This window comes from Clarias gariepinus, chromosome 12 (genome assembly GCF_024256425.1).
Source record: "Clarias gariepinus isolate MV-2021 ecotype Netherlands chromosome 12, CGAR_prim_01v2, whole genome shotgun sequence".
Taxonomy (NCBI): Eukaryota; Metazoa; Chordata; class Actinopteri; order Siluriformes; family Clariidae; genus Clarias; species Clarias gariepinus.
Genome location: NC_071111.1, coordinates 10,757,508 through 10,777,200, shown reverse-complemented (window position 1 = coordinate 10,777,200; position 19,693 = coordinate 10,757,508). Strand labels below are relative to the sequence as shown.

The window sequence follows — 19,693 nt, the reverse complement described above, 5'->3', positions numbered from 1 at the left end:
ATAAGCAAAGCAGTCACAGTGACATACAGGACAGAGTTGATCCATGCCAAAACTAAACTGCTAAGACCAAAAACACATACTTCAGAGGACTCAGACTCAGTGCCACATTCAATCTGGAACCACCTGCAGTCCTTCATGTCAGAGAGCTATGTGAGAGAGCTATGATGACATCAGGCTTTTTTTCCCCTACAGAATCATTAGTTTTTAGTTGATGACAGACTAGAGAACTAACGACAGAGTCTTGTTTCCTTACTAAACCACAGCTGTGTCGATGAGGACTGAGGATCACTCCAGCTTATGTTCTTCATGTAGTTCCTGGTAGCATGCAGGCTGTTCTGTGTCAACACTGTATGACCTGATTACTTTAGAGAGCTGATAATTTTAACATCAAGTCCCTGTCATGTTCTATTAAAAAAATGTAGGCACCAGATAAAGACCGAGGCCTCCATGACATCAGCAGAGACTTAGGAGACGATTGCAAATGTACATAATTTAGAAATAAATGTACCACATTTATTTGCATGCAAGTGTGCATGTGTTTCCACTCTTCATCATAAAGTATAATTAAATCTTGAGTTTTTAGTGCCAATGTGGATATTTTTACTTACTAGCCAGCTGAAAGGCCCTTCGGGAATTGAATTAGTGTTCCTGTCTCATGCAAAAACACTTTAACCAAATCACCCTTGTTACTTGATATACAAACACTCCTCTAAAATAGACAACATTTATAGCATCATGATCTATCATCATCTATCCTATGAAGAAAACTTAAGCACTTTTGTAAGTCGCTCCTGTAGTGAAGTAAATGGTTTCCAGCACTTTTTTGTGGCTGAACCGAATCTGAACTGTTTTCTGCATACAAATCTAAATTCAAGTGGGATTCTGAGTGGGATAAGGAAAAGTCCAGAATTTAGACCAAATCTAATGTGTGAGTCCTCATTAGTTCAGGAGCGGAAATTTAACAAGAACCAGACACCAGAATTACTTAATATACTGCCATATTATTGACATACATACATTATTAATAAATATATCTATCAATATCAAATACATCAATGTCCTAAATCCTGTCTATTTCTACTACAGAAAACTTGCAAATCCTCATCCAGTACCCGGACCATTACCTGTTTCCACTTATACACACACTTCCACCGCTGTTTACCAGGACGCCAGGGTAAATATCTTGTTTTCAGCATGAGGATGTGTGTGGTTGAACAAAAGAAGTAAAAATGTTCCACTTCTCCTCCAACGTGCTCTACAGCACCATCTCAATGCAACGATTCCAGATGTGCAAAGCTCGCCAGCTTTCTTTCCAATTCTAAACCTGGCATGGACTGAAGTCTAATCAGACACACAGAGCCATGGAAATGTAAGAAGATCCTCACAAAAGGAAAATTGATGGAAAGTCACTCAGCATAACAACAACAACAACCAGGCTAATACCACCAATAGCTACACCACACCACCATCAACACCACCAAGAAGCACCAAGAACAACGCCAACACCACCAAGAACAACAACTACAATAACCATGACATCATCCCTAAAACAACATGGACACCTTATAAATGCACAAATTATAAAAATTTCCTGCTTACATTCATACAGTTTTAAAACTACATATAATAAATGCATGTATAATAATTTTAAGCAAACTTGTTAAGTAGCATTTGTTTGTTTGTATGTATGTACATATGTGCATTCAGCATACAACATAAAGTATACAGTAAATGCATCTGTATATTATTGCAAAAGAAAATGTAAACTATTTTACGCTTTATCAACAAAAATAAGCTTCTTTACATTTACCTTCTTTTCTCTTTATACTACAGAAACTTAATTATAAGCTAAAATTGGAAAAAAAAAACATTAAAGTGGTATTTTGTATAAATAAGTCTTTCTAAATTCTTCTTATGATGCTTTATCTTATGAGGCATGGTTAGAAAGGATCTAAATAAGCCTTAAGAGCATGAATTTGAGGGAGGCAATCATTTTTTTCATGCTTTTCGCTCATGTGCTCTTACTCACTCTTCACTCTGACCGAGGCTCACGCACAGATCAGATCTGATACACTTCAAGCACCGAGCCCAGATCACGTGTACTCAATCTTCTCACAATCCCATACACCATCCTGACAGACCAGAGAGCCACAAAAGAGACCAGCCTAAGTGTGTTTATGTAGAGCTGTACGAAGTCAAGGAAAATCTGGTAGCTCTGTTACACTGCAGGGGACAGTTATTTATTTCTGCCGGCATGCTCCGACGCCACTTGTCCTGGCAAATCAATACAAACGTTTTCTGATTGATGAGTTGCATATAATGGGGAAAACATATTAGTGTGGTCACTTGATGATGGATGACTTTGCCCTCGTTCGCAGTGTACACAGTGACTCGTTGAGGATGAAAATGATCCAAATTATATGCAATAGGCTTTAAAATTAGGGCTATTGTCCCTCCAGTTCAGTTTCAAAGACTTACATAATCAATGCCAAAGTTCACTGAAGGTGTTCTAGTATGTGTGTGACAGTAAGGCAAGAACAGGTTTTAGTTCTCTTGATCTTCTGCTTGACCATCTTTCACCTCTTCTGTCTGTGTCATGTGTTTCAGAGAAGAGTGTGTGTGTCTGCGTGTAAGAAAAAGAGAGAGAAGTTAAAAAAGAAAGCCCAAATGCTAGTTTCTGCATCCACATTAATCTTCGACCTTTCAACACCTGTCTGAATGTGAAGTAAAAAAAAGGGCGGAAATATTTTCCAGAAAACTGGCGCAAAAGTTTGCACTCGTATACTCAGCACTGGATGTGAAAGCAGAACTTTTTAACAGCTCTTTCGGAAGAGAATCACATTTAGGCAGATGTTTTCCCTCAAGCCAATGAACATCTAATTAACCATAGCTGCAGCTGAATGCGGTGAAGAAGAGAGAGAGACACTGTGAGTGTAGTGTGTATTGTAGTCTACAGCAAATCACCTGATTGTTTCTTCTTACACCCCAGCACAGACGCACTCACTTGTGATCGTGATCGCTCAGAAGGTGTTGATTAATTTTTTCTTGGATGACAAACACGTCATATGGATGGGTTAAAAACATGTCAAGTTCTTTCTGCACATGAGAGAGAGAGAACTGCACATGTTTACACAACTTTAAGCTTGTGTGTATTTCAAAAATTCAGCACAGGATGCCAGTTTTTATTTTTTTTCCAATGTGGCCAGAGCCAACAACTCTTCATACTGTCCAAATGGTTTGACAAGTCATCTCAATTTTAAGTTTAAATAAGGGAGCAGAGAGAGAGAGAGAGAGAGAGAGAGAGAGAGAGAGGTTTTTTTTTTGTTGCTGAATCAGTGTGTGTCCCATGTAGAAAGCCCATTGTAGGAGTGATTTTTGCAGCGATTTCATTGTCATTTTTAATCGCAATGAAATCTAAAGGAATTATTTAAACAAACAATTTTTACTTATCAATGATTGACGTGATTTTTACTAAAGTAAGAGTTTATCAATATCGATGTGTCATGTATCAGTTTCCAATCAGACCAAAAACAAGCCAGCTACTGTAGAAGTCATTGGGGTTAAAGTGGTTTGGTAAGGGTTCCAAAAAGATTTTCATGACATGAAAATGGTGCCTTTTTGAACCAAGGTTTCCATTGAGATCTGGAGACCAGGCGGAATGTTTTGATATCATTTTTGTGAAGGGGGGGAATTTTGGAAAAACCATTAGTCGGATGTATTAACAAAGTATTAACAACAATCCACCCTGACGACACCCATACTAATGAGGATGTTTTGTCTAAACTAATTAAATATAGTTAAGTTAAGCCTTTATTTGTCTCATATACGGTACAGTGAAATTCTTTCTTTGCATGTGCCTGCGTAACTGGGGTCAGAGATGAAAAAGCGCCCCTAGAGCAGATAGATTTAAGGACCATTCTCAAAGGCCCAACAGTGGCAACCTGGCAGAGCTGGGGCTCGAACCGCCGACCTTCTGATCTGCAACTCAGTGTCTTAGCCCTCTGATATAGAATCCTCAGACCCAAACTCATACTAATGATGTGTGCTTTGTAATTTCTCCTCACTGTATCTGCTCATTAACATTTAATAAAACTACATAACAATGTCCTCAACCAGGAAACAGTTTGGCAAAATAATAGGAATACACAATAGTCTTCATATGAAAAGCTTACAAGTATATACACACGATGTAGTAGAGATAAACTCTGTTGTCCTTATATGAGGGAAGTGATGTGTCAAAAGGTTAGGAGATAACAACGCAATATGGCAGCTAGAACGCTCTATTAATTAACTGATGTTATAGTAAAAACCTTAACCAGACGTGGGTTCTCACATTTAAAGAATAAACACTTCCTTTATTTGTTCTGCATAGTGACACTATAACCTTTGGCACCCTTGACTTTGTACACTGTGGCCTTCAGAATCCACCACACAACTCAAACATCTCCTAGGATTTTCTAGAAAATAGAAAATATTCTCCATATATGAATCCAGCTGGAAAGCACAGCTGTGTATAATCTATCCCGTGTGAATGTCACACTGCATCAAATTCGCCGTTTAACATTAACTGCTAATAAGGCCAGTGAAGACAACACTAAGCACGCCTGTTTTCTGGCCCTGGGTCTCAGGCTCGAGGGGGAACAGAAGGGATGTTTGTGAGGGAATGTTTTAGAAGGACCGTTAGCAGTAGCACCAGCTCCTGAGAGGCACACAGCAGTCTTTCTCATCACCGGCTGATGAGGAATTCCCAGCTGCCGCACATCAAAGCTTTACTAAGTGGAGTACACTTCACTTAATTATAACATCACCTAATAAAGTGTTCAGAGACTAAACAGATTTACACATTCTAGCCAAAATGAATTATTGTTCATAACGAGTAATGCTCGGTAATAAAAGCACATTATACAGTGTTAATAAACAAGAATATCACAACTACATTTACATACTACATTTAGGCATTTGGCAGACGCTCTTATCCAGAGCAACTTACATTTTTTTACTTATTACATATCCGAGCAGTTGAGGGTTAAGGGCCTTGCTCAAGGGCCCAACAGTGGCAACTTGGTGGACTAATCATTTTGTAGAAAATGAAGTTGTAAAATTAATGTTGCCAGATTAAAAGAATGTTGGGGTGGGAAACATCATTCCAACCGAATTACAATGCTCATTTTAACTTTAGGGTTTCTGCTGAGATGGCTTATCTAAATCACCCAGAAGACCAGACCTTGACTTAAGACACAAAGTTGGCTGTGTGCACAGTGAAGGGTCTCTAAAGGTTTGGTGAAATTCCGACGAATGGTTTAATGAAGTTGCTGGTAGAAGAAAAGTGTAACACCAATGGATGACAACAATGTGATTATATATATTTATATATATATATATATATATATATATATATATATATATATATATAAAATTAAAGTGCTTGGCGTGACGCATTCAAGTTTTCATATGTCAACTGGGTTATATAATACAGCCTTCTATAGGGTGGAGAATATTGCAGAATAGCAAATACCACATGCGTACCACGGCCACTTATGGAATGTACTGTACTTGTGTGTTTGTCTGAATCAGTCAATGGGGTGCATTTGTATAAAATATGATGCATGTCTAAATGTACTGTAAGAACATCAACGTTTTTGTTGACTGACAAAGCCAAAAATGTGACAATGTCTACGAGTTACGAAAAAAGTATCACGGTTGTATTATTTCATGTTACCAAGAAACTGTTAAGAGTTTTACCTCTGACTATTAAGTGCTGATACTGAAGACTCCTTCCACAAAAAAAGCTAAAGAGAAGACTCACAGAAAACTTCATATAATATCTTTATATCAATAACTGAAAATATTTTTTGAATATTTTTATGGAATGTTCACTATGAAATGCTTTAACCTTTTATTTGAATTGTAGCTACACAGCACAGCCAAAGCTTCTGTCATAAAAAATAATCAACACCTTATGAGCAATCAGAATTGAGAATTCAGTGCTGTTATAATATGGATGTTATTATGTTATTATTTAACATCAAACAGAATATGTCTTATGCTATAGCGCATCGATATTTTACAGCATTGTCCATTATTTTTGCTCCAATATGTAATGAGTTGTTTGACATAGTACAAGTGTAATTATAATAAAACACCTGATGAAGCATGAAGGAAAGAAAAGCACATGGCAGGTGTTGTTACCCAGTGCGGGTGTTTTATATGGTGCACTTACACACACTCCTTCACTGTGTCCTGCTGCTTACGCATTCTACGCCATGTGCACTAATGTCTCCATAGGGTAAAGTCATTAACACAGGGAGAGCATCTGTGTATGTTTGCACAAGGGATGAGAGCACTGGGGGGTGGGGGCTTGGGGATATGGTGTTGCGGGGGGGTATTCATGCAAGGCATTTAGTCCTGAAAGTTTAAGACTTGTTAATCACATTAACACCTATATGGGTAGAAAGGCAATTGAATATATATACGGTTATTGAGAATATGTATATATATATATGTAGGTATATGTTTAAGCACCTTGCGGTGGTAGTGAGAAGAGGTCGCATTCCTGGACTATGTCATCAAGCTTGTTCAGCTTATTAAAAAAATCTAATTGCCCCCAACATCCCAGCAAGTTTTTCCTCCATTAGCCTGACAATTTCCTCCACCAGGCTCCCAGACACATGAGAACACTTCAAAGAACACCGGGGTGAATAGACTTAGTGTTTTTTGGGGGGCCCTGGTCATCCAACTTCCCCCTCCCCATCTAAATGAACCAGTCCGGGCATCTCACTGACCCATGGATGGAGGAAAGAGAAGAAGATGAGCTGAATAAGAGACCAGATGACAGAGAAGTTGAAAGTGGGTTGAAAAAAAATGGCTCAGGTGTTTTTGGTGAACTCCTGCTGCGATTATTTAAAAAAAAATCCACTTCATTAATAATCTGCATGTCGTTTCACCACATGCACCACAAGTATACTGCCATTTGTGTTTCTTACTTCCCTCAGCATTTTGCTCATTATGGGCCAAGATTAAGTTAACATACATTCAAATTAAAACATACTGTAGATGAATCTCAGTTATGCTGATTTTGGACATACTGTAGATCTTGTGGCAGCATTAAGTTGTTCTTACTAATGACTTTCAGAGCATGATAAATAAATAAGGTAAACTTATTAGGACGCACTGGATCAAGTGCATATATATTTTATAAGCTGCTGAGCAATGAAGGTTCATGAATATTTATACAACACTATATTGGTAACATACTAAACTTTCATTTTCTGTTTATTTCAATGTTTATACTATAATATCTTATTAATATAGTATCACTATAGAGAAATAATATCACTATCTCTCATGCAAACATGCATCTAGATTGTTTTCTGCCCTGCCCATTTGCACCCCAGTCCTCCCCACCCCAGGTAACCCCCCACCCCAGGTAACCCCCACCACCATCTACAATATATATATATATATAATAAAATTTTATGAAGTCCTTCCCAGCAGTGTTCGACTAGTTAGCAATCCAGTGTTACGATTTATCTAATGATGGAAACTCATATAAGTTATTCTACATAAGAGCATCTCCCAAATACCTAGATGTAAATTTAAATGTAACATTATGCATTACAACTGACAGCAAAAACATTTAAACATTGATTCCTTATTAAATCCACATTCTGTAACCTTGATAAAAACAAAATTCACTAAATAAAGGTTTACACTGTTATTGCCGGGGATTGTCTCTAAACAGTTTTCAAAATGTTCACTGGACAAACTGATATGTTGAGACATACAAATAAAAGAGATTTTGTTTTGGAATTTTTGAAAGCGGAACATTAAGATACCGCGGTGTTTGATTTGTGGTTGCCATGTACGCCATGTACCAATCAGCACTTTATCATACATTGGGAATGGAACCATGTGAGCAGGAGAAAGTCTGGATTATATTCCAGTTTGCTGATGGTAACATGAAACTCTTGTTCTTCATTCTTCTTTTCCTCTCTGTCCTTGCAGTTGGGGTCAAACAAACCAGGTTTGAAAAGCAAGCCATTCGTCAGCACATCAAGCCTATGTCAATTGCCATGCATAGAAAATCCCAACTCCTAATGGACCATTACATCTTAGAGGCCTTGATTTGTTGTATAGGTTTTGGCGACATGGTTCTATTGATATAACAGGACCTCATCTGGGTCTTCACGGTGCCAAGCTGATACACAATAGTTTCCTCTCTTATTATAGACTGCACAGATGAGGGACGAGGTTGGGGAAGTGAGGGTCGTTTGACTAATGGCTGAACCATACGTGGGTTCTGGCTGCACTCAAAAGAATCAGAGATGGGAAAGCTTTCAGCTTCTAAATGGGGCAATGAGATTCTCACAGCTGCTGGAGGGTAACGACAATGCTGGTGAGTCCAATCACATATGGACCATAGGGTTAGGCTATGGGATGTTTGTTCCCTGCTGTGCAGCTTTGATGGAAGCCTGCGATGGCAGACTTATTGAGAGATCAGAGAGAGTGCAAAAGCCGAGAGAGGACGAGAAAGTCGACGAGATTTGGCTTCAAAAGAATTCTTCCTTTCTACTACCCTGGCACAGGTGTTCAGTGTGTGCTAATATTTAATCATGTGACACATTTGAGTCTTGTTTTAATGTTTATGATGATTTGGCATCAACCTGATAAAAAAAATGTATGTTTAAATGGTGATGAAAGCATGTCTGTAGCACAACTGGAAACACACAAAAAGACTGTAGGGAAATCAGAGCAATATGATAACACAGGACAGGAGAAAAGAATTCATCTTTATGTCTTGTATTCCATGAAGACCTTCATGCCTTTGCACATCTTGGCCTACGTGTGGCCTATCAATAAGAAAGAATATACAAAACTGTTTAAAGTTAAAAGTAAAAAAAAATATTGTTTTCTCCCCAAAAGTTAGTTTGTCTGTCAGAGTGTGACAGCGGACTCAGTTCAAAGAGAGAGTTGGGACAAGACAAGGCGCTCAAGCGAGAAGAACCACTCAATCATTCATCTTTGGTAACTACTCTGTCTTAGAAAGTGTTGCCGTGGAACTGGAGCTAATCCCAAAAAAACTTGGCACAAAGTGGAAGAATTCACCCCAGATTTGACATGATCTATCAGACACCGTGTTTTGTATTAATCCAAGCCTACAGTCAATTTAGTGCAGATAACTACCTACCTGCATGTTTTTTAGAAGTAGGAGGAAAACAAAGAACCTGGAGGAAACGTATGCAGGTAGAATTCCAAAATGTGCTCAGGATCGATTCCTAAAACTTTAAAGACCAACACGTACTCTATCAAAAGAACTGATTCGATTATATAATAAAACTGTAAAGTTGGCGTGTCTGTATATTGAAGATATTCGCAGAAAAATATTTTGGAGGACGTAAAATGAGCAATAGAACACATCACGATGGATTTTGGAATTTTTGTCTGTTAGTTTGTGCACACATCACGTAAAAACTATTGAACAAATTTTACTAGGGTTTTCACAGGTGTTTTTGAACGAGCTTGAGGTAACATATACCTCGGGGCTTTGTTTCATCGCAATCGACTGATGAAAAAAGATGTGCTACTTTGAAATTTAAATGGAAAACTTCCAGCTGCAAGCATTCTTGCTGTGACCCTTGATGCTGGTTTACACACTGGTGGATAAAACCTTACCTTTTAATTAGCTACTATAGTTCCATTATTTTCCCTGGGTCTTTTATCTAACCTGCAATTTTACTGTTTACGGTTGGGCTGCCCCGTTGGGTAATGTCTCTGTGCTCTCTGCTGGTTTGAGCGGTTATGGTTTTGAGCTAGTTATCATTTTGTGAGTTCAATCACAGGACAACAAAAAAAAAGTCTTACCTCCTTAGTGTTAAACAAATCCTTTATCGCAGTATTGTTTTATGGACATTTGAAACTAAATGCGACCATAAATAAATTATTATTTCTAAAAAGCAATCTAGCGCCAACACACCCATATATGGGTACACACTCATAACATTTAATAAGCATGTCTTGATGAACAAATCCTTCCACGAGAGGATCCTGCTCAGGTCTGGTGTGTATTAAAGCAGATGGAAATGAAGCTAAATTTGATTGCATACTTTAAGTTTCCAGTAATGAAGCACAGGTCAAGCATGAACACAGCCAGGATAACCCGGGAAGACACTGACTACACTATCGAGTCATGCTGAGAAAAAGAATTATGCATTAAGTATGCATCATCGCATGAGACATCCACAGAGCATGATAAAGACATCAGTAGATCGGTAGAAAAGAGCGGATTCTGTGCCTGGTGCCCTGTGATGATCAACTCGAAGAGAAGCGGAGGATAATAAAACAGACTATACAGCATATACAGCATTGGTTTAAAAGATTTAAAGATCTGTGCTCTGTCCTGCATTTTCCATTCACACGTCCTTAATTGTAACTCTCCAGGAGTCTCTGCGTGTGAACACAAACAAGGTTTAGTGCGTTGTGTCCACAAAGAAGGAATGTACACCAGAGAGAGAAAGAGAGAGAGAGAGAGAGAAGGGGAATTTGAGATATATAAAGTAAAAGGAAAGCGGGAAAAGCAAAGGAAGTTGTAAAGTAAAAAATGCAAGTGCTTGTCTGAGTATAGACTTAAAACTCAAACCCAACACACTGTTTCAATGAATCCACATCCTGATGTTTTTATTATGAAACTCTTTTTTATAACACAATGTGTGGTTTATGAACTGTTGGTGACCTTATCATTATAAGGTTCTATGTGGTTCAAAATTACTCCTTATTATTTGAATAAGTTTATTTGAATATTATTTATTAATTGAAGATCAATCGCTGCAAAACGATTAATTATACAAAAATCATCCATTGCATTAACACACTAACATTGATCATCAATTATATACTAGATCATCCATTATATACCAAACTGGTTACAGGATTACTGGAACCCAAGGTACACACATGCCCATGGAGACCAAAAGGCAGCCTTTCTGGTCTGATCCCACAGAGATAGCCCAAAAAACGTCAATGTTGGCCATGAAACAAGGGCACTAGAGCACCACACAGAGGGATCAGGGGGCAAAAAGCCTGATGCCACCAACCCGGCCCTTAAACTCCCCAGATTCCAATCTGATTAAGACCTCCTGGGAAGCGCTGAACAAACAAGTCTGATCCATGAAAACCCCACCCCACAATCCACAGCACCCAAAGGATCTGCTGCCAGGTTCATCCTGGTCCCAGACGCACCCTCAGACGTCCTCTGGAGACACGGTCCGAAAAGGTCCAGGGCTGCCTTGGTGCTACATAGGCATAATACTGTGCATAATGTTTTGTGTTATGGCCTGTCGGTAGACTTAATGTCTTCGAAAGTAGGACTGCTATCTTACACTACTTATCTACTTCATACAGGGTTTGTTACAATTGGTTAAGCGTTATATCATTATTGTGATGATATATCTTATTATTTTGAACTCATTATATTAAGATATTATGTCAAATATTTAAAAATTTCCAAATGATAGTAGTTGAAAATAGATTTCAGTAAATTGCATGTATACAGCAAGTGGATCATTATAAATCTGTGTTTGACAAAGCAACCTTTTTTTTGTAATTTAGTTTATGTGAAACAGCATGTGTTTAAGCTAGCACTTAAAACACTGTTCTTAGCTGTCGATTTTAAAGTGCTAAATATTAATTCCATATGAGATGCTAATAACAAAGTGAAATAGCAAGACTTCATGTATTTAAAGGGATAGTTCAGGATTTTTTTTGTCTAGAATTAAAATTGAGGTGCATGTACAATAAGTACAGTATAACAGGTCATGGTTGTTAAAAGGTGCTCTGCATTCCGACCATGAAGTCCGTTACAGTGTAAGTAATTGGGAACAAAATCCACAACCCTCGTTCCGTGCACAAATGCATTTCAGACTTCAGCTGAGACTCACATGAGGTCCTTTTGAGCTATATAGAGTGGGTATCTTTTAAAGTTGTGATGTATTCAGTAACAAATTTAACTCATAACTAATTTTTGATTGAAGAAAGACTTCAATGAACTATCACTTTAAGTATAATTAATAGAGATGGTAAAATAATTACAGTACTTGAAATAATAATATTCTAAATTCAAAATAAGTTACATTCAGGTACTTTCAGCTTTATACAGGTACTTTCACACTTTATAACTTGTAGTTCGGTAATTGTGAGCAGCATTCCTACCAGATTATATTATTGTAACTAAAAAGTAACTCATTAATTCTTTTATTTAAACTCATATGCTGCAAATCTTTAAAACGTTTAGAGTTAAATTACGGCTTAATCAGGCAGATTTGTTTGACACTCTAGAAAGCTGTTTGACATTGTTTAAACAACGGTGCACAGTTATGTCCCTTCTGTCCTCCCATTTCTCCGGCGCTGTCTCTCGCTCTCTCTCTGTTCTCCTGCCAAATTTACTTTAGACCCATTCTAACGTGACTGATCTGTCAGTACACACTGCCACGCTGTCAGACACGGTTATCCGCTGTAGAGGAGTGTAACAGACACACGCTCTGATCCACCCTATCACTGAGAGCTCAATCAGGCGTATCGGCTTGCACTGAAACCCGAACAGACGCAACTACGGCTCGGATGAAAGACAAAGGAAGCAGTGGGACACGAGTGAGTGTACAAAAGGAGATTTTTGTTTCGAGCAATACTTTTTAAGATAGCGGAATCAAAAGCATGGTGCTTGGGGTCCCCCCACCCCCCATTTCATTCGCCAGTGACCGAAGCAATGTAAAAAAGTCAAGTGAATGTAAAATTCAGTCTTAGATAACAGAACTCAGTTAAATTTGAGAATTTTTGATGATCTTGCCACCAATTTCCTGCATTTTAAAGCACCAATGCGTTCGTAAACATGCACGTAAGTCTACCATTTCTAGACATTTTATCTGCAATAATATAGAAATTACAGTGAAACTAATAGGAAAAGTATGAAGATATGTGAGTAGACAATGTTACTCTGCGCCCACAAGGAATCTGAGGGGTTAACTCCGATAAACTCTAATAAACCATGTAAAAATTTATGATTGGAAATAACCTGAATAAATCATACTAACAGTTAGTCTCTATAATAAAAGTGCCTTTGTAGATTTTGGTGGAAAAAATGAATGTCAGTGTGAGACTTTGTACCTGTATGAAGCCGCACATCACATACTCGTCAAACATCGGCAGGCTGGGCCGGCTCTCCCGGAATATGTGCAGAGTGTATATCGTCATGACAACAGGCTCCTCCCCTGACTCGTCCATCAGCAGAATGTTGATGCGGCTGTTGCCCAGACCGAGCGGGTAGTTCGCCATTCTGGGGAACACAACGAATAAGCTCTGAGAAACTGACCGTGACTAATCTCTCTCTCTCTCTCTTTCACACACACACACACTTTGAAGACTGTTTCCTCTGTGCCAGGACAAGGAAGATTATAGGATATTAACCCCTAGGGGCTTAACAAGGTCAGGTCAAAAGACAAACTAATATCCACATTCAAATAAAGACACAACTACTGAGTCCAACAGATGCAGCATTTAGTAAAAAGGAATTCAGGTACCGGACAGGAATGTTGTCTACCACATGTCAACTCGAATCAGACTTTTAATGTTATTCTAAACGCAGTTGTCAGGGCAGTTAATCAATATTTTTTACAGATTTCTATCACATTTTTATCGCATATTTTCCTAAGCTGCCATTCACTTACTGAAATTAAATGTTACACTGATAATTAAATTCGAAAACATTTTTTTGTATTTCGAGTCGGGTTATGCAGCGCCTTGCTTAATGCCTGAAACAATTATAGGGAAGCAGAGCCAGAAATGAATCTAATAATCCAATAAATCACTCAACTGTGAGCAGACAAATCAGGGGAGCAAAAGTGATTGGCACAGGAGATCTGGAGCTCTGCTCGCTCAGTGTTCATTGTTCCAATGATGAGTTGATTTTCCTAAATATTTTAATAAAAAAGCATTTTTTTTTGCTTTATGGACTGCACTTAATAATAATAATAATAATAATTATTATTATTATTATTGTTATTATTTTTATTATTAATAAAATAATAATAATTACTTCAATTGTGGCAATAAGAATTAATAACCATAAATGCATTACTTTAGTGAGTTAATATTATAATCTTAATAATATTTATTCACTAGAGTGATGATATTAGAGCTTATCTTGCTTTTGTACTTACACACCTTTATATTCCACCATGTTAGGACAAAACATAAGGTAAATGATCCTATTAAACCCAGACTACATTGGTGATAAATTACTTCAGGGTTATGCTCTTATTGAAAAACAATCAATAACATGGCGTGATTCAGTGTTTTACTCCTTTTATACCACAACACTTAGAAAATGGTTATTTTCATTTTATTAACTGAAGAACAGTACATTATTTGTTGGTTAGGGTTTAATTGTTGTTACCGTAGTACTCTGTATTTAGTCAAACCTGGGGCCATGATGTTCATCCAGGTGAACGTTGCACTTTGTGTTTACAGGCTCCGGCCTGATTCGGATAGTGACCACATCAAACGGTACCTCAGCTCTGTACTCCTTCACCCAGGGGTTAAAGAGTGGTGCTAGAACCAGAGGAGGATCGGTATATATCTGACGGAGATGGGGCTCCAAACACCTCCCTATGGAGTAAATGAATTAACTACATAAAACAGTAACTAACATTATACACACTAAAGCACCAAGAGCAGATGAAAGCAAGTACCTGATTGTAGTGGCTGTGAATCCCACTTCTCCACCCTGTCCGGATCATCACTGCTGGGAGAAAAATGCCAACGGAGACTGTATATTAGCTTTTAATATTATTCTTAAAAAATACACAAAAGCACAACCAAATTTTATATTATAAGAATGTGTGTTTTCTTATTGCTTCCATTGCATTTTACTATTAAACACATATACAGTACATAGACACATGCATATACACTAACGTATGCTTTGTGTTTCAATTTATTGGGCTAAAAAGGCCCAGATGCGAATCAGAATCAGAACTCGGTCAGGATTTGTTCCTCAGGGATGCTGCGCTGTGATCGTGTTGTGCTCGGTCCAGCCCAAATTCATCCTGCCGCTTAACAGAAATGGGAAAATCTCCCCTTCAGTCACTCTTAACTACATGCCTCGTGGGAGCCGGCGTCTGAGCCAGTTCTCTAATCACTTTGGTCCGGTCTGGCAGTACAGAGCTGTTCCTGACTGTAACGAATCTGACAGCAGCACTTAGCGGTTTAACGTACCATCTATTGTTTCTCTCAAACTAGCATATGGAGCTCACTGTAGAATTAGCTTCAAACAGCGTGTACACATGAGAATCATTTATATGTGCATGGTAACATTTCACTTCATTTCTGGTGGGAAATAAAACAAAGGAAAATGGGCTGGAATACCAGATTGGAGCTTAAGAATTATTTACATAAACTTATTATTGTGTAGTCAGAAACATTATTCTTTACATACTGCATATTCAAGACTATCTGACTAGTCAGGATGAGTTGATTCATCTATATAAATAAAAGAAAGGGTTTATCTGTACATTGGTCAGAACTCACTCTTTCACTGAAATCTTTAATCTTGAAGGAATGGAACCTCCAATGTATGGAATGCACTAAAAAGTTTAACCTGCACCATAAGTCAAATCAAAATGTTGAGTAAAAGCGATGATATGAACAGTTATGTGCCGGATATAATAATCTACTTTAAAATAAGGTACTAATAAGATACTTGCTCAATGTAAACAAACATCTGCTAACTAAGCTAAACCGAATATTTTTGCTTGGATTACTTAATATTTTTACAGCAGAAATAACAGCGCTGAAGTGGTATAAGTGAATTTTAATGTACCAGGTCATTTAAAGACAAAACGTAATCTTTATCCGATCTACTTTTTAGTTTCGGATCTGTGATTCACTCTGCAGTTACCGAATAGGTACGACAAAGCTAAAAGTAAGCTGATCAGCTTTAATGTTATTAGTGATGATATTATTTCAGCTTGAAGCCCACTGCCTGTCTTTCTGTACAGCAGAACTCTCTGCCTAACCTATTAATACAATAAAAACATTTTTTTAAGATGACAAAAATATTACAACTTAAAACTTACATACTTAACCTTATAAAAAATGCTTCTAATAATAATATCACTGATGAAATTAAAGCTGATCTGCTTATTTTATTTAGCTTTAACCTTTTCACTCTTTCTAAAACTCTATGTTTTCTACATAGATAAATAGGTATTTATCAAATAAAAATGTATAATTGATGAAAAAATTTAACTGAAAGTTAATGCAAGGAGACTTTAATTTCTGGAAGCAGTCTCCAGTGCAAGTGCTTTGAATTTCAAGTAGCATAATTTGTATGTAAGCAGTTTAATAAAAGAGCAACTTATTAATATGTCTAAGCATGAAAAAAACACGAGTTAGTACCTCTGTGTGAAAAATGAGCTAAGTTGCTGGACCAGGCCTGAGAGACTCGGTGCACTCCCAGAATCCTTTGCAGCAGGGAATCTTTGAATAACATCATATTGGAGATTGGAGACTTGAGATGACCTGGGATAGAGCTGCCATGGTGCGCGCACACACACACACACACACACACACACACATACATTTATCTTAACACTTATATAAATACTAATAAGAGAATAGTAACAAACAAGAATTATGGATAGGATCACATATCAGATGTGGCATAGTTTACTATATGAAGGATTTCATCACAAACAAAAAGATTTAATCATTTAATCTGGCAAATTCTGAGGCACACATTTTTTTGCTAAAAATTATATATCCCTCTCTTACCCACTTTAAATCTACATGCTTTACGCCCAAACATGACAGTAAATGATTTGTCATTTTTCAGGATTTTACAATGTGGAAAGAAATAGAAATCATAAATGACCGGGAAATGTAGAAGGTATATCCAAAATTTTGACTTGTAGTGTACTATAAGAGAAACCTGTCACTTTGGATAAGGAAGTCTGCCAAAAGCATTAAGAGAAATGTAGCAGCTTGGCAAAATGGTAGCAGCTGTGAAGGAACTAAAAAGAAAAATGAAACTAACCAAGAAAAGATGCTTATAGTTTGTTACTAATTTTGCCTTGAAATCATCATCAGTCGATCATATAATTTATACTAAATTGCATATTTACCTTGTTACAAAAAGGAGTTGGTAACAGGTGGAGTTATACTGTTTTGTGAAATTGTACAAAATTCATACTGACAAATATAACAAACATTTTAAATAAAAGTTCTGCTTTTAAACAACTTTGTTGAGCTAAGAAAAATGTGTAAAATACTGTACTGTATATGTTGTAAAAACCCTTTATTAGTTCTTAAATAATTTTTACAAATTTTATTGTCAAATATTTATAGATTTTGCAAATAAATAAATAAATAAATCTCTGATTTATTTTGTTTTTCTATGAAATCCTTCACATATAATATGTAATTATATGACAGAAAATATAATCATTTACTCTCATGTTTTACTTAATATGTAGAACTAATCCATCAATTACCAGATGAAAGCTGCCAGATCGCTTGAGCTGCTGATGAAATTGAAGCAGGAACTGCATTTTATCTGATGTTAAGCACAAACCACTTGCCAGCTCACAACCACTGTCCTGTAAACAGATGATTAAGATTCAATTATTTGTCACATGTACCTTATTGCACTTTGAATTCTTTTTTCACATATCCCAGTCAGGGAGCTGGGGTCAGCCAGGATACAGCGCCCCTGGTGCAGATAGGATTAGAAGCCCTGCTCAAGGGCTGAACAGTGGCAGCTTGGCGGTGCCGGGGCTTGAATCCCTGACCGAGCAGTAAACCACAGCCTTAAACATTTGAGTCAACACTGCCCCTAAATACTGACATATACACTGCTTTTACAGTACTGAACAGATTAACTTATCAATTTAAGAAGGACAAAAAATGCGCCATCATTCAATCATCATTCACAGTGAACTTCCAAAGGAAAATTAGGGTTTTTTTTCTTGAAACTGAATATTCAGTACTTATGAGTTCCTTAATAAATACAGTTAAAATAATATAAAATATGTAGTCACAAAAATTTGAAATTAATTAGTATCTGCTTGAGGCTTCTGTTATATTGTTATATTGTTATATTGTATATAAGTTATATTGTAAAACCTAAAAATGTTTAACCAAACAATGTAGAACACGTTTTAATGAGAAAAGGAAAAAGAAAAAAGAAAAATACAGTATGATTATAAAATAAGTTGTAGTTATTGAGTGATGTGCTTTAGAATGAACTGAATAAGAAACTGAGACTTTACTCTAAAGTCACGTTTAACCTTGATTTCCTCTGTATCCTGAGTACTTTGAGGAGATCTGTCCTCACTGCCACACGCTGGGAAGAGGAGCTTCAGCATATCTTCTAACATGTACTCTTTGGTGATCTGCCCATCAAACTTTGGATCTTTAATGCCGTCAAAGTGCAAGTCAGTCTGCACCTGAGAGGAAAAGTGTAGGAAATTAGTTGAACAGATGTGGAGGACTGAAAATGAGCTTTTGCTGCCATCTAGTTTTCATCATCAGTGTCTGAAGTAAGTTTGACATGCTACACATTTTAGTGTACAAAGAAAAACTATAAATCTTTACAAGAACAGAGGAAAAAGAGATAACATTGATGCTTTCTATTTCAGGGGTGCAAATGTAACTAAAAGATTAGACCACATAAGCAAGCCTGGATAGCAAAATACTATTTATAAATTATACAAATAGCTTAATATTTACTATACATAGGTAATATAGGAACCACAGGTATAGGGTAGAGCAGTGTTAGCGATGCAGCACAGCTATTTGCTAACTAAATCATTAAACCAAAACATGACAATCACAATCACCAAAAACTTGTAATATTTTTTAACATATTTTTTTTAAAGATTACTTTTATTACCACAATATAATAATTTAAGAAAATTTGTTCAAACTGCCATCTACTCAAACACAGAACTAGCTAATATTAACTAGCTAGTTAGCGTAACTAATCTTATCTAACCCTTCAGCACTAAGTATTTGATATTATTAGATCAGGTTTCCTAACAAGCTAGCCAATGCTAATTGAACTAGTATGCCTAGGTAGCCTTAGCACTCTGTTAGATACTTCAACACAAAATAAATAAAACTGCCAATAAAACAAATAATTTAAGCAAATGTTTTATAGATTCATATTTTCTTCTGAGTTTTATTTTTTTTACTTTAAATGAACATTACCTATTTAATAATATATAAATCTAAAATACAGTGGAACCTTTGATTACGAACATAATTCGTTCCCAAGGCGGGCTTTATTTCAAAACACTCGTAAATCAAATCTAATTTTCCCCAAAAAAATGATGGAATCTCAAATTATTCGTTTCACAGCCCCAAATAATAAATACATTAAAATAATTATCACAAAATAGAAAGTAAAAATAAAACAAATTAAAAAATTTAATATAGAAAAATAAACAAGAAATCTCTCTAATGACACTTGACTGAGCGACAAACTAACGGAATTACTGCTGTAAAGTAAAAATAAAACAAATTAACCGGCACTTTACCTTTGAAAAGAATCACGACAGTGAGCAGTGTTTCTGTGTAGAGCATAGAAAAAGAGAGTGTGTGTGTCTATGTAGGCAAAAGTAGGAGGGGTCTGTGTGTGTGTGTG

At 36.7% G+C, this 19,693-nt stretch overlaps 1 protein-coding gene across 3 annotated transcripts in view; it reads right to left on the bottom strand.

The window, feature by feature from the left end:
* Nucleotides 1-19,693, bottom strand: part of cped1 (cadherin-like and PC-esterase domain containing 1) — a 71,318-nt gene that overhangs the window by 20,629 nt on the left and 30,996 nt on the right. For 2 of the 3 annotated variants that reach the window (XM_053508716.1, XM_053508714.1), the window contains exons 9-14: nt 18,336-18,494; nt 17,541-17,645; nt 16,447-16,580; nt 14,739-14,791; nt 14,469-14,655; nt 13,156-13,324 (exon numbers count right to left, since the gene is read on the bottom strand). In XM_053508716.1, coding sequence (XP_053364691.1) covers nt 13,156-13,324; nt 14,469-14,655; nt 14,739-14,791; nt 16,447-16,580; nt 17,541-17,645; nt 18,336-18,494 — 807 coding nt within the window. The remainder of the gene's footprint in view (nt 1-13,155; nt 13,325-14,468; nt 14,656-14,738; nt 14,792-16,446; nt 16,581-17,540; nt 17,646-18,335; nt 18,495-19,693) is intronic. The other variant, XM_053508715.1, reaches the window with a different exon arrangement.